The sequence below is a fragment of the Leptidea sinapis genome, chromosome 30 (genome assembly GCF_905404315.1).
Source record: "Leptidea sinapis chromosome 30, ilLepSina1.1, whole genome shotgun sequence".
Taxonomy (NCBI): Eukaryota; Metazoa; Arthropoda; class Insecta; order Lepidoptera; family Pieridae; genus Leptidea; species Leptidea sinapis.
The window spans coordinates 3703190-3718612 of NC_066294.1; the positions used below are offsets into that span (position 1 = coordinate 3703190).

General features: G+C 34.9%; 2 protein-coding genes across 3 annotated transcripts in view; one reads left to right on the top strand and one right to left on the bottom strand.

Moving 5' to 3' along the window:
* Window positions 1–2341: 2341 nt before the first annotated feature.
* On the top strand, window positions 2342–4442 carry LOC126973917 (mitochondrial coenzyme A diphosphatase NUDT8-like). The gene has a single exon (XM_050821287.1). It carries the CDS (start codon window positions 2514–2516, stop codon window positions 3168–3170), a length of 657 nt encoding a protein of 218 aa, XP_050677244.1. The 5' UTR covers window positions 2342–2513; the 3' UTR covers window positions 3171–4442.
* A 29-nt stretch (window positions 4443–4471) lies between these two features.
* The window catches only part of LOC126973906 (chloride intracellular channel exc-4), a 70752-nt gene continuing 59800 nt past the window's right edge, over window positions 4472–15423 (bottom strand). Inside the window, exons 2-8 of one of the 2 annotated variants that reach the window (XM_050821274.1) lie at window positions 14786–14887; window positions 13990–14154; window positions 12763–12902; window positions 10588–10690; window positions 9958–10068; window positions 8584–8649; window positions 4472–5144 (exon numbers count right to left, since the gene is read on the bottom strand). In XM_050821274.1, the coding sequence (XP_050677231.1) occupies window positions 5049–5144; window positions 8584–8649; window positions 9958–10068; window positions 10588–10690; window positions 12763–12902; window positions 13990–14154; window positions 14786–14887 (783 nt within the window). In that variant the 3' untranslated portion in view covers window positions 4472–5048. The remainder of the gene's footprint in view (window positions 5145–8583; window positions 8650–9957; window positions 10069–10587; window positions 10691–12762; window positions 12903–13989; window positions 14155–14785; window positions 14888–15423) is intronic. The other variant, XM_050821275.1, reaches the window with a different exon arrangement.

Consider the following 15423-nt stretch of genomic DNA (forward strand, 5'->3'; position numbering starts at 1 on the left):
CCACCTCCCGTTTTGTCTATCCGTAGGTTATAATAGTGTGTATAGTTAGAACTTTTTGGCTTGTTCTTCCGTTTTAATCCACGTTTCAGCCAGTAGTATTACATGAGTAGTTTTAGGGATTGATCTTATTATGCAGGCTAGTTCATCGAATTTGTTACAAATACTTCTTGCATTAAGATATAGAAAGTTTAGGCAGGATTTAGTGTTATTCACTTCAGAATAGTTAAAAAAATTTGGTAGTTAATGGTCTTCTTAATGCATGAGTAGAGTGTCTGTACTAGTTTTTTGGTGCAGTGGAGATGATTTTCAGTATCCCTTTAACATATTTAATAGTAAGGTTATTCTCACTCTCTCCAGTGCGGCGATTGAGCTCGTCTCGCAAGTTATTCAACAGTTTCTGCTGGTTAGGAGAATTATCCGAATACATTTTAATACCAATTGGCAGTTTATCTTTTGAGCGTAGTAGTCGTTTGACAGTTTCTTCGTTACTAAAAGAGATCTTGATTCCACGATTTTTCGACTCACTGTACTTTCCAATGCGGTGAATTTTTATAGGGGTAGGTATGTCTTGAAAAGCTTTAAGTATTTTCATCACATCAAAATCATCTCTAGTGTGTCGCTCTTCAGCATTTTTACATTTTTGCTCAGCCACTCCAACGAGAATTAAGTTCCTCTGTCTTCTAATACGTTCTTGAAATTCCATGAGTAACTCTTCATTCAGATCCACTGTGACTTGTAGATGGTATTGAAGAAACGCTAAGTTTGCTAATGTCATTTTCCAAAAATTCGAATTTTTTCTCACCAATATATACTCTTTTCTCAAGTTTCAGAAGACTGGACTTCAATTGGTTCTGTTCTTTGGATAGATTAGTTATTGATGTATTCATTTCTATAATTTGCGCTTTAACATCAGTCACGTTATTGTTAATTGTGCTCATATTTGTTTCCTGAGATTCCTTCATACTTTTTACTTCACTCTTAAGGTCTGATATACTGTCGGACATTTTCGCCGTAGATTGGCGACTGCCGCGCATAAATTCCTCAAGTATTTTAGTGAGATTTTTTATTTCTCCTTTCAGGGTTGGTACGTCAACAGCACAGGCACAACTGCGATCATCTGGTTGCTTCCTTTTTTGAATTTTTTGAGTTCTTCTTTGGGTGATATGAGCGTCCTTATCAGAGAGAGTAGATAGGTTTGGCTGGAATTGAGAACCTGTTCCAGTGGGTGAACGAATCATTTTCAGGCCAGTAGCAAGATAAATGTAAACACACCTTCTTACGAAGGCACGAGTTTGCAGTGTATGCGAAGGCGCAGGTAAGTTTGAAGGTAGTTTTGAATTTAGCAAATCAAGAAAATAGAATTTAATAAGTTCACGCAACACGTCTGCTCGGTACGGGAAACGTACGACGAAAAAAAGATAATGATAGCGATATAGTATCTGGAATCGTAGAAATTGATGAAAGTGTGTGATTGTAAAAATATAACTTTTTAAGTATAGTCAATTAATAAATCTTATACAAATATACGACTATTATTATACTTTTTTTTGTTTTATTTCCATATAAATCGATTGACAACTACGTGTTACAACTTAAAAGCGATTAATGCATGTAATTGAAAAATATACATGCATAAGACGTTTAAAAAATTAAAATATTATTTGTTCTCGTACGAGACTGTGAAATGGAAACAAAAAACTTTTTTGCAAATTGTATTTAAACAAATGACATTTGAGCCAGGTGTCATGTTGATTCGCCCGAATTGTAGCCAAAGTTATAAATTTATATGATATCTGTGGATATCAAAGAATATTTTTATTTTTACTCTGATGAATATGATGGATGATATTCAATAATCACCACATCAAAGAGTATAATAACAATACATAGGGAAAAGAGAGCCCTCTCTCTCTCTCGCATTATGAGCTGTCTATTGAAAACTAGCGCCATCTGAAGATTGGCCCCGAAAATAACTATATATAAGCTCGAAATTATAAAATTCATTTTTAATGTTGTGACGCAATTAAATAACTAACTCTAATTTTTAATGTACGTATTGCAATTTTTACCAAGTTGAAGTTGCGCGTAGAGTTAGTTATTTAATTTTGTCACAACATAGAACATAAAGGTTAGATTTAGTAGTGTAAATATGCAAAATGGAACACGAGAGCTACATACATGCGCAATCGCTAGAAGTAGCCGCCATTTTATGACCAGTGGGCCGTGACACAAATAAAGAAAAGTTGAAAGGTTTCAAAGCGAGTGACAGCTGACAAAGCTTTCATTTTCGGGCCAACTAACAGATGGCACTACAGTCTTCTGAAAACGTCACTATAAGGCATTTGTCCCACCCCTGCACCACGTTCACCAGTCAGTACTCAGTGGTCACCTAAATTCTAATAGTGTTTTAGAAAGTTTATAGAATTGTAAATTGTTTAGGCCAATTGCAGTTCCACAGTCCACGGCATTCTTGGGAAGGACTTAGTATAATACAAATATTATTAAGTATTATAATGGCATTTCCTGGATACTTTAGTCTTCAAAATATATTCTCGGTCGCTGTTCGGGAGCGATGTGTGGTCAATTTAAAAAGCTTTAAAGCACCAACTTCTAAATTAAAGCATATACCAACGAAAACGGCTGCCGTTCTAATACCAATTTGTGGTATTGAAAAAGTACCATCAATTCTGTACACTGTGCGATCTCCAAATTTGAAGAATCACAGCGGTCATATATCGTTCCCAGGTGGAAAAACCGATAAAAATGAAACACCAGTGGAAACAGCTTTACGTGAAACAGAGGAAGAAATAGGTTTGTCATCATCAAAGATAGATGTGTGGGGTTATGGACCTGCGTTTCCAGGTAGAAATAACGAAATTATGATTACTCCTGTAATAGGTGCAATACCAAAATTGACCCATATGGATTTGAATGTCAATTACAGTGAAGTTTCAGAGGTGTTTTCTGTTCCTCTGGATGCTCTCTGTAATAAGGATAACCACTTCCACACACAGTTTAAAAATAATTATATTCTTCCAGTATTTGTAGCTGAAAATTACAAAATATGGGGCATAACCGCATACTTGACTCATGTTTTCCTAAGTTGTTTACTACCAAAAGAAATATATAAAAATGAATGGATGAAGAAGAAAATTGTATTATCATTATGACTAAATGGCACAATAATTAATATATTATTTTAGGAATAATTCGGCTTTGTACTTGTACATTGTTTAAACAAATGATTATTTATATAAATAAAAAGCTGTTGAAATTTATAAAGGTTTATTAAAAGTATAAAAGATATCACATACAATATTAGGCTAGCACTGCTTATACAAATTTGTTATCAATGTCAACTTGATAAGATAATTTAAATATAGATAGCAAATATAGAAATGTATAGAACGATAATATCTCAATAGATATGAGCATGAATATTTATTAATAATATAGTTACATTGAAAAGATTGAAACATTGTATGGCATTCTAGGAAAATTCTAATACAGGTGATATTCATAATATCAGGGAAAAAAATAAAGTAATCAGACCAGAACACTATGTATTATATATTATATTTATTATATACCGAGTTGTAACATAGTAAAAAGGAATTTTCTATTTCTGATGCTAATAATTTTTTTAGATACCTTTTGTAATAGCTTATGTTGAGCTAATTAAACACACCACTTAAAGGTCCAGATAGAATTACAATCAGCCTGTACAGCTGTGTGTATGTGATATGTAAATACACAAATGTTAAATGTGATAAAAACTGAGAAACAAATTCAAAAATGAAAGGAAAAAAATAAAAGACAAATAAAAAATAATATTAATCCAGGTTTATTCCTTAACAATTAATTAAATTATTATCTAATAATAATATACAATGTCCACAACATATTGGCATTCTTCACCAGTCAATATTGTAGTCTGTATTTATGTATCTATCTGCACATGTCACAAACTTTGTATGCACAAAAAATAAATATGAGCATGTAATCTTTCTCATGTGAAATGGATGAGAAAAAAATAATAATTTGATAAACAAGCTGGTGTTTCAAGTTGCCACATTCTATGGTATTATTATACAAGGCATGTTGCCAGTTATAAATATTTTGCTCTGTCGTAGAAAGTCACTTGATATTTGTCACACAAATGTGTGTTTATGATATATATAAAATGTATAAAAGAGCATGTTACTTTGTGGGTAGTTTTAAGACTAATTTATTCAATGACATGTGTAGATATACATTTCCAACCAATTTATCATAATAATTAACTATTATTACAATAATAATACAAAAATATAGATATCTATTGCTTAATCAGGTGGTTATTTTAAAGCCTGACTATATACTAGATGGAAAATTATAAAATCAAAAAATAAGTACATTCTACCTTGGATAAGGTAATTCCACAGCAGGCAAGAAGGAGATTGCTTAAGGCTATTGCTTATTGGAGATTTTGAAAAGGCAGAGGTTATTCTATTCTTGTAGTCATTACCCATTGATATTCAATTGGTAAAAATTAATTCAAAATTAATGTATCACTCCCTCATTTTTTTTTTTGTGATAAAAGTAATAAAGAGATGATAAGGGTCAATTTTGTAATAGAATATTTCTTCAGTTGTGTCTCATAATTAATTTTTTCAGACAGCTTATATTGTAAACACATTTGTATTTAAACGCTAAGAAAATACAATACTTAACAAAAATTTAACCATAACTTCACCTCTGCCCGTAAAACATTTAACAATTAAAATTAAAAACATGGCCACAGTCACCTCTCGCTTCTGAAGTCAACAGACACATCTTATAATAACAAATTGCACCCGAATTACGTCATAAATTGTGATATTCAACCTTCTTGTTCATGTATGTCAGTATAAATTATAAAAGCGAGGGCATGTGGGGTGGGATATCACATGTGACATAACAAATTTATGGAATCCAATAATTACTATTTGACAAAATTTTAAAGATTCCCTGTACATTAATTGGCAATCTATATTAATCAAAACTTGGCATGGATTCCCCGAAATAACTTACTCATCGCCATTGTTTGTCTCATTGATGTCAATAGGAATTGATGTTGTGAATGTGGGTGTCTCCAGCTCTTCATGTTTCTTCATTTTTAGTGCCTGTAAAATAGGTTATTTTTAAATAGGAATCAAATGAGATCAACAATTTGATTGTTAATATGAATCTTTAAATACAATACGAGATATGGTTCAAGTAGTTATTATCTAATTTCCACTTGGGTTCAGACACATTTCCATCAGAATTCATCAAACACTTCAGTTCTTAAGACATGTTATTTACTTTGTGGATGTGGTCTGATTCAAGAAGCTCTAATACAAATATCTGAATAGGGTTGCGGGAACTATCAGGAGTCTCAAGAACTTGAAGTTATTAATAAATTTAGAATAGCCTATGTCACTAAAGTAAATAAGAATTCTAACATGTTAATCCAATTCAAATCATTCGATAGCTATCATATTTTATATCTTCAAAGTAAATTATTATATAATTATTAGTTTTTAAGATTGATGGTTTCCTATAATATATGCAGGCACTTTCATGAAAGGAAATGTATTATGTCTATGAGTTGAAAATTTTTCAATTTTGGAGGGTTATTTTGACTAACGAAGTGAAAAGGAAATATGCATATTTTTTGTAATTATATTTTGACAGGTGATCGAACCGCCGCTTTTCGAACTATTATAATAATTCCCAAAATTATTGCAGTCTTTACAAAAAAATACATTTTTGCTCAAAAAAATTAAATACGCTATTTGCACTGTGACTCTGTTGAACCATAGTATATAAATATCAGCTAAAGCAGTATGAAAACTACGTACATGTAAGGTTAGCATGCATGTTTCGACGCGGCACGCACAGCTTAGGGTTGCCAACCGTAGTCTAAAATAGAGTATTGTACTCGTAGGCGTACTCTATAATGTATGTTAAAAGACTCAGCACTAAGAGAGTATGTTAAAAGACTCTTTTTTTCACAAATCTTTTAAAAAACCGTTGTTTAGAAAATTGTTATGAGCAGCAAAAAGTACAAAACCACCTTTTTAAAATATAAAATAAATGATACTCTTTTTTGAAAGTCCGTACTCTTTATTTACTTCTTTATCTACTATTTCTTCTATTAAAAGTTGCCAGCCCTACGCGCAGGGCTGGCGCGTCTAACAGCTCTGCGTCGTCCGATTATTGGCCTTGTCTGTGTGCATGCGTCATTTCGGATGTTTGTACGTAGTTTCCATATTGCTTCAGCGTATATAATAATCTATACTGTGACTGAACCCTCAAATTCTTCTATGAAGCTTATTATATTGATGGTTGTTTATGAATTCATGACTTTTAGACGTTGACTCCTTTCGGTGGCCCTCCACTATCGCGAAACCCTTTTCCCCATGTATTTCAAGACAGAACTTATTACAAAATTATATTCAAAAGTTATCATCAACTTTTAATTAATGTTTTTAACAATGATGAAGGTTTTTGTTTAAAAAACAATCCCTATATACATTTTAAAATATATTGTTGACATAATATAATATGATTTAAAATAGTATTTTTACAATCATTAAGATAACTGTTTTAGTATTTCGTTATATAGTAGGTACTCAGTTTCTCCTGGTAGTTACATTGGGTTTATATATTATTATTGTACTCAAGAACCAGTTTACGTTGGCATTTAGAAAAAATAGTGAAAGTTCTTACGTACGTCAGTGTCACTGTCAATAATTGTAAGCCAGTCTTCTTTGATTGGGTTGACATTGACGTTGACATTAGGATAAAAAATAGATGCATTATATGAGATTGTCGGCTAACCTGTGAGTGTGTTAACAGGCTATAATATTTATTATAAATATGAAGAACATTAGTTTTGTATACTTCATAATTAAACTAATATTCCATTATTGTAAAAACCATCATACAAAACAATAACTATTTGATTTATTAAAAAAAAGTAAAACCAAAAACCATTGTGTCATTTGATTATCGTATTAAGACGTTTTATTATTGAACAAAACTTCTGATAAAACAAATCTTGGCACAAACAGAGTAAGTTAGAAATCACGAAATTCCTTTTAAATTATTATGTCTACAATTCTATCATTCTAAGATCTTCAATGTTGTTAATTGGTTGTTTGCTACTAAGTGTAATATAAGTGTAAATTTAAATAAAATTTAAGTGTTAAAATATTAAGTGTATTTAGTGAAACTGTTACAGAAGACATCCTTGTGTCCATATTACTATATCTATTTTATGTTTAAGGATGTATTTGTTAACAAATAAATAAATAAACAAGTGCAAATCACTTGTGCTATGTTTGAATGCTATCTGCCTATGAATTTTGTCCTAATGATTAGGACCTTATCAAATGAAACCGCGAGGAAAGCAGGAGTGCCAGTTTCACTCTTGCATTACAGATACTCAATAAATACGCTGTTAGTCTTAGATTAAGGATTGGTCTCCGCTGCGCTCCAACTAGATACCGCAGGCGTAGTCGCAGTGTGGCAACAAAACCTACGCCCAATTGAAACTAAAATGGCGGGTTGTGAAGTAAAACTTTGTAAAAAATAATTCTACAAGAAATAAGAAAGACAATGGGATCACATAATATCACCAGTATTTTGTATTTTAATTTCAATATAAAATAACACGAAGCGTATGTTACAAAATTTGAGAGATGCCATTGAGTGTCAAGATGCCACAAGCATCTAATAGTTGCCGTAATAAAAAAGCTACTGTTCTTTAGGTAGTGCGGTATCTAGTTGGAGCGCACGGAGACCAATCCATAATCTAAGCTGTTAGTATTAGAGCAGAAAATTATTTAAATACTTTCTTTGTCAAGGAATTAAAGAAGTGAGGATGTTCTCAATCGGTCTGCATAAAAGTATGTCAGATATCTTTATTCAAGTAGGTTTATTAATAGACTTGAATTACCTATCAATTATTTTTTAAACTAACTTATTACCATAAATCAGTAATTCGCAAAGCGGTGCTATGTTGGAAATTTTAAAAATTATTTCTCGATCAATAGTAAAGCGAATATTTCAAAATTATTGAAAATAGCGCATTAAATTTCAAATAGGTATCTACATTTTGCGATTTGTGAATGCATTTGAAATAGTTGGTATGTTTTAATTACATATTTAAAAATTTGAAGTCGACTGTATAAGTTTTAACTATTTCATTAATTAGTTAATCTAATGGTGTTGCAATATAAGATTAATATGGCATACTTACAAATCGTCACAGACTAAATAAAAGTTAGGTGCAATATTATTTTACAGCTGAGAATCAGGACACAGAAAACCACAACCAACGTAAAATGAAAGATTGCAGCAAGTATGATACATTGACAAACGTCACAACATTTAATTAGACAGCATAACTCGCGCCAACAAAGAATACTATCAACGGGTTAGTACTCATTGTATTCTTAATCGGCGCGGTTAAACACAAGGCATTTCATAATGTGTTACAGATTATGTAAGTATTAGACAGCGTTTTTAGAGGCTATGTACACGAGGGTTACGCCACAGTACACCATCACGTACCGGAGACTTAGTGACGTCACTTTTCGGTCGCGTCAGCGTTGGCGATAGTAAACCTTTTGTTGCTAACTGTTGGGAATGATAGAAATATAATAGATGTAGCACAGGATAAACGCAAGAAGAACACAATATAAATTTCTCAAATACCCCTTACAGGCCTTAGATAAAAAAGCTGAAGAGGTAGAAGACTTAATAATACACATAAAAGTGTGGAGGGTAGATGTAAGGGGAACAATCTCTTATCGGGAACATTTACATAAGTGTACGGCTGTAAGCGGTACACTTATGTAAATGCAAGTAGCAAGAGGGTATGTAAATGTATGAGCTTTTATGGAAAGTCACGTGCGCCGAGTAGAAGAACTTATAAGTTTTAGTGACTATAATATTATGTGTCAAACAAGATTACACCGGACGGAGATTGTTCTCCTTACCTCTACATTCATGTGAATTAATTCTATTTTGTACCCCCTTTAAATATTTTCATATTAATAAATATGGCATAAAAGAATGGGAACTTGTCCGAAAATACTATACAAGCATAGTCTGGTATTGTAAACAATAATATCTTCACGGTAATAAAGCATTATTATTTTCATCTCAACCTAAAATATTAACTATGATTCGACTGGTAGCAGGTCGATCTTGACTTCTGAACCAACATTGTGATTTCGGAAAACTCCACCTTTTTTATCTGAAAATGTTACGAGACGATCAAGGCGAAAACCTAATGGTATATGGATATGCCCTGTTCATTACAGTACCGCTTATGATTTTTCAAAAAACCCAAAATTCTAGTTAGCACATTGCTCTCCACTTTGAGATATCTTCCTTCTATAAAGCGGTGTTGTGGGTTGACGTCGCGTTGCGTAGACGCTAAAATGTCTCGTAAACTAAGCGACTGACTTCACAAACGTATGGTCACCGTACTCAGCTTACCACGACTACTGACTCGACGACGAAAGCCGATATTTCGGTCCGAAACGAAAGAACGAGCAACATCGAATTAAATCCTATTACTAAAGTACTTCCGATCCGAATAGTGCGGATGGATTTCGTTTCGGAACCATAGACATAACCATAAAAAGTAAATGTCTAATCGCGAACTTCGCGTCGATCTTCGGATCCGAAACACTTTCGTAATAGGAGAATGTATGATCCGTCAACCGAAACTTCGTATTTCGATTTTGGTAATAGGGCTCCTGACTGGTTCACTGACCCTGTCTTAACCCGGCTTAAAGGTACAAGACCATCACTATATTTCGGCAATAATAGTTAAATGGTCCAGTTCTACACGCACCGGAAGAACACTGCAAGAGTCATTGCTATTACGAAACAGATATTATTATACATTGACTGGACATAATTGTGAGACATTACCTGTTGTAATTTATAGTGGTTGATGATGTCCTGGTCGGCGGGACAACTTTGCGTGAAAGCGTCGAGCTGATACATATGGAACATGTAACGCCATAACGCGCGGAAATCCGCCTGCAAAAAAGTAAATAATATTATATCATGTCACTAAGTTTTAACAAGAGCAAATTCTAGTGTGGCTAGTGGCCAGTGGGAGGCTCCTTTGCACCGGATGCCGGCTAAATCATGGGTGCCACAACGGCGAATATTTCTGCCGTGAAGCAGTAATGTGTAAGCATTACTATGTTTTGGCCTGAAGGGCGCCGTAGCTAGTGAAATTACTGGGCAAATGAGACTTGACAACTTATGTCTTAAGGAGACGAGTTGTAGTTGTAGTGCCGCTCAGAATTTTTCAGTTTTTCAATAATCCTGAGCGGCACTGCATTGTAATGGGCAGGGTGTATCAATTACCAACAGCTGAATGTCCTACTCCTTTCGTTCCTTATTTTCATACATCCGGCACTCTGTGCAAAGGAACCTCCCACTTTATAACAGAAGAACGGAACGACGAATGTTAATCCTTCCGGAACGAAATTTAAAGAAAAAAATTGTTACTGCAATATTTCTTATAACATCTGGTGTTTGTATACTTACAGGTATTTCAAAGTCAACGAAGTATTTTCCGGCAACGCGAATATGCTGCAGCCGCGGCATCAGCTCACAGTCGAAACAGCACATTGTGTCTCCCGTCAGAAATCTACAAATAAAACCACGCTACTTACAGAAACGACATACATAATAATGGTAACTAAACGTCTTAGACATGGGCGAAGTGTATCAGGAATAGAACGTGGAACACTTAATTGAAATCTATTCAGTAGCTTTTCTGTGGTACAAATGAAAACCTCTATCATTTTATTTATATGGATTACTCTCATCTGAGTCGGTCTCCACAACCGACAACTCGTCACAACAGAATCATTTGATACTACCATCAAAACCAACGTAGTTGCCGTCTCTACTGGCTGTACCAACATTCTTCAGGATAGCGTCGATAAAATGGGTTGCCGGTTAACGCCATCGGTTGGGGCGGTGGTTGGTTGGCAAAATTTAGTCCAGTTTAACCCCAAAAAGACACAAGTTTATGGGTTTACCGCTTGTCTAACTGCCACAGCTTGTATCGTCATACTTGGCGTCGATATATCGAGCGACGTTCAATTCCATGGGCACTCAAGGCGACACAGTACTTCAATAAAAGTCGAAATCCATCACCGGACATTACTACAGAATGCGAAAATTCACCCGCATGATTGTACAACCGAAAGTTTTGCGACGAGAAGTCCTCGCAACAACACAGCCACTTAGTGGAATAAATTTTGCAGTTTTCCCGTATCGATACTTAAAGGCCGGCAACGCATCTCTTGACGCTTGTTGCGAGAGGTTACCTCAGCACCTCCCATAACGTGCGGCGTTTGCCCCCTATTATATGTCTAATAAAATATAAAAAAAAATTTGTGCTATATAAATTACTAAAGTAAATTTTGCTCTGAGTGATTTGCCCAGTTATTCGTCATTAAATACCCACAAAATAGAGATCTTACATCTTTAAGCAGTTTTCACTCCAAAAGTTATACATAATTGTTTGGTAGCGACATTCTCTGGTTATCTTGGCATCGTTGACTCCTCGCTTTTATATACAAACGTGCCTGTATGTATCCCAGAGGTAGGTTGAGATAGCGGACCTCCATTTGCCAAAGTCCTGACATACGTGTCTGGTATCTTTCAGTCGCGTCAACCGTTTTATCCAAGCAAGAATATTAATGCGTTTGGAAATCTTCCATCCAAATAACCCAAAAACCAAATAACTTTCTAAATTAGTGTAGTCGATTTACTCTTAAATAACCACCTCAATTCAATTCCCATTAAGTCGTTAAATAAACGATTTATAATTTTCAATTGATGCCGTATCTCGGACAACATTCAAATATAATTTGTGTCGATGGACGGTTGGCTTAGCGGTACACCCATAAAAATATATATATATATATATATAAGAAGACATTAGAACTGACATAGAGGATGTGATACAACGTGTGAACATTGTGTATACATATGTAACTACCTAACTACGGAAACTCTTCCACAACAATGGCGATTATTTTCACCATGTAATTCTTAGTTTATTACATAGAGCGACCTCAGGCTATTTAATAATAAATTATTGTACGATATTGTACTGTAACGAAATTTTATCAAAAAAAAAAGCAAGGGTTGCACTCCGGGAGTGCCGGCAGAATTGAAAACTTGAGCACTAACGTTGTGCATTTTTGAATATTTTGTAATGGTTAGGGAATAATTTCGCACGAATTGCTTTATTTATCCGAATATCGTATGTAAATGAGATAACAATAGTCTGTGACGTGTGTTATGTTTTCATGTTGTCGTTCAGGACGATTTGTACCACGTAAGAGACAACAACGTCACATATTTTAATAATAACCGAGATCACCATGGCAACAATTGTTTGTTGGGAGCCGATGAACTAAGTCCAAACAAACAAGAGTGTTTTCATACCCCCTGCATGGTAGAGTTAAACGTTTAACGCAACCTTGTTGGAAGTCGCATTAGAAGTTTCACTTCAAAAAGAGGCTCGCTGTGTTTCTTGCCCGTTCTCCTAAGGACTGAGGCATACTTTTTCGAATGTTTGGTAATTTTTTACCTTTCTATGGGTACATCGGTTGGGTTATGAGCGACTCGAGGGGTTCACTGTGGATGCGCCGGTTCGATCATAAAATATGGCAGAAAAACAATTTTGAAGTGGACAGTTACCTTGTGCCTCTGCGCTCAAGTAACGCGTCGATGCGGCCAAGGTGCGCGCGCAATGCTGCCGACTTCTGCTCATCCTTACGTACCAGCACCAACTTCAGTTTGGAGTACAGGTTTTCGATCAGCGACGCCACTTCCTTGTCCTGCAATCATTTAAAACCTCGTTTATATACGGCAGGACATTTAGACTAGACTAAAGCTGGGAGAGCGAGATTAAAACGCGAAATTAGGCTCAAGAGGAAGGCAAATAAACATCTTTGGACCAACAACTGGATCTTGGTGCGTCCTATCTTACCATTTAGACAGTATTTTATTAAAACTTAACACAAAAAAAAAACATTAAATTAATTTTTAAAGTTGAAAAATGATAGATGACGCTTACTTCATTTGGAGTGAAAGAGAATAAATACCACGCGGTTAATCCACACCCATGCCCTACCAATTTATTTTAAATGCACGATCTTAACTTAGAGAACATAAAATCTGCACTAAGTACATATTTTGTTAGTCGTGGTCCGTTGCCCCGTCGAAAATTATGAATTCAACATTCGCACCTGACTGACGTGGAAAAATATGCTGGTTTAAAACATGTATCAGAATAGGATCCAGAATAGAATCATACATAGATATTAATTGGATGCGGCAGAAGTTTTAAACGGTGCTATTTTTAAGGTAAAAGAGAAAGATCGTGGTCGCTCAGAGCGCAATGGAGAGGGCTATGCTCGCAGTTTCCCTGCAAGATCGAATCAGAAATGAGAAGATTCGTAGGAAAACCAGTTACCGACATCGCCTAAATGATTGCGAAACTGAAGTGGCAGTGGGCAGGGCACATATTTCGACGGACAGATGTCCGTTGGTGCAGTAAAGTCCTCGAATGGCGACCACGTACCGGAAGACGCAATGTTGGTAGGCTCAACAAGATGGACAAACGATCAGGTCAAGATCGCCGGAATACATTGGATGAGGGCAGCGCAGGACCAATCATTGTGGAAATCTTTGTCCAGCAGTGGACGTCTTCCGGCTGATGATGATGATGAAGGTAACATGTTAAGTGTCTACATCTTATCCAGCTTATTTCTCTTTACATTAATAGGCATCTAGACATGAAATATCAGCAAATAGATATGAAATATCCGCAATAAACGGCAGAAGACTCTCATTCGCGCGGAAACTCTGTCATCTGAGCTTCCCGTTGGTTATCCTTTGGGGAACCCTTCACATAGCTCTTACCTGTACGAAAAGATTATGCCCGCCGGGAACAGATTTCATGATGTGCCTCTCAATCTTCTCGTTCTCCAGGATCGCGAGTCCGTTGTCGATAAGAATTGGCGGATGTGTGGCTTCGAAGTTGGTGCGGAAGTCTGGTGGAGGCTTCTGCATGTCAACTGTTGTTACCTGCAATTGAAAAATATTGATGAGCCCTCTTCAGTTCGGTCGACATATAACACAGATCTATATAGAATACTGATTGATTTTGAATTATTTTTGCTACCTACATTACAAAGAATTCATTCTACAAACGTTTTTATTAAATGTATAAAGTCACAAAACGTTGGCCGAGGCAGGCGAGGGCAATCGCACAACCTTGGGCGAATATGTACTTACTAACCGCTTTATTTTATTAATAATATTTACACCGAAACTACTATAATATTATTATATGTAAGGGTCTTGTCTAAAACTCTTACCTTGTTATTTATATTAAAAATAGGGGTTGCCATTGAAGGAGCTTACTAAAGATTTTATCAACCGAATAATTCTGGCCTATGCTGCATTGTTGCGGATTACAACTAGATACGAAAAACCAGTAACTATACATGAGATATCATCAACAAGATATGAAAATACAGCAAGTACCCGAAACAGTATTTTCCCTCGTCGGGATAAATTCAGCGTTATATTTGCATAGGAGGGTGTTTGAGGCTAAAATTACGATTTTGTTGTTCTAATGAGGTATTTAGGGTTATACAGACATTCATACACAATTAAAAAAACGGTACAAAATAATATTATTAAAATATCTCACCTTTAAACTGATAGTTTTCAGTTCCGCTAATAAGTACAGATCCATGAAATATTCTTGACAGAACAGGCATGCTCCTTTCCGCCTGCCATCAATAGTCGAGGCCTGAAATAAAAAACAAAATTAAAATTACAACAATTTAAGTAAAATCTTAATATATATTTAAATCCAGTGTCCCGATGTTTGTTCCCAGTGAACTCCTAAACTAATGAACGGATTTTAATGGGGATTCCTTCATGGAGTGCAGTGTAGTCCAACTTGAGAGATAGGATAGTTTTTATTTCGATTTGGGACTCATAATTATTATTTTTTCCATTATTTGTTTTGTATGGGCTTATACTTCAATGAGAGAATTTACTGACGCACGGTTTGACAGTTCTGCTCTGAAACAATTTCATTTCAACAACAGGGAGCATATTTTAAGGAATAATTCTTGATGTTATGAAATATTATAGACAAGTCTTTAATTATTTTTTTTTAATTAAAAAAATATGTGCAGAGCAACAACGTAATTCGGGTCAGACAGTAGCTACATATATTTGGAAACGAATAAAATGTGTAGAAACTTTAGGCTCACACTGAGGCAGTGATGCGTTTCGGACATTTTGGTAAGGATAACACAATTGCATTGCAAAAATTCA

Excerpts from the sequence above, each read along its gene's own strand:
- LOC126973917 (XM_050821287.1), top strand. The coding sequence starts at position 2,514 with ATGGCATTTCCTGGATACTTTAGTCTTCAAAATATATTCTCGGTCGCT.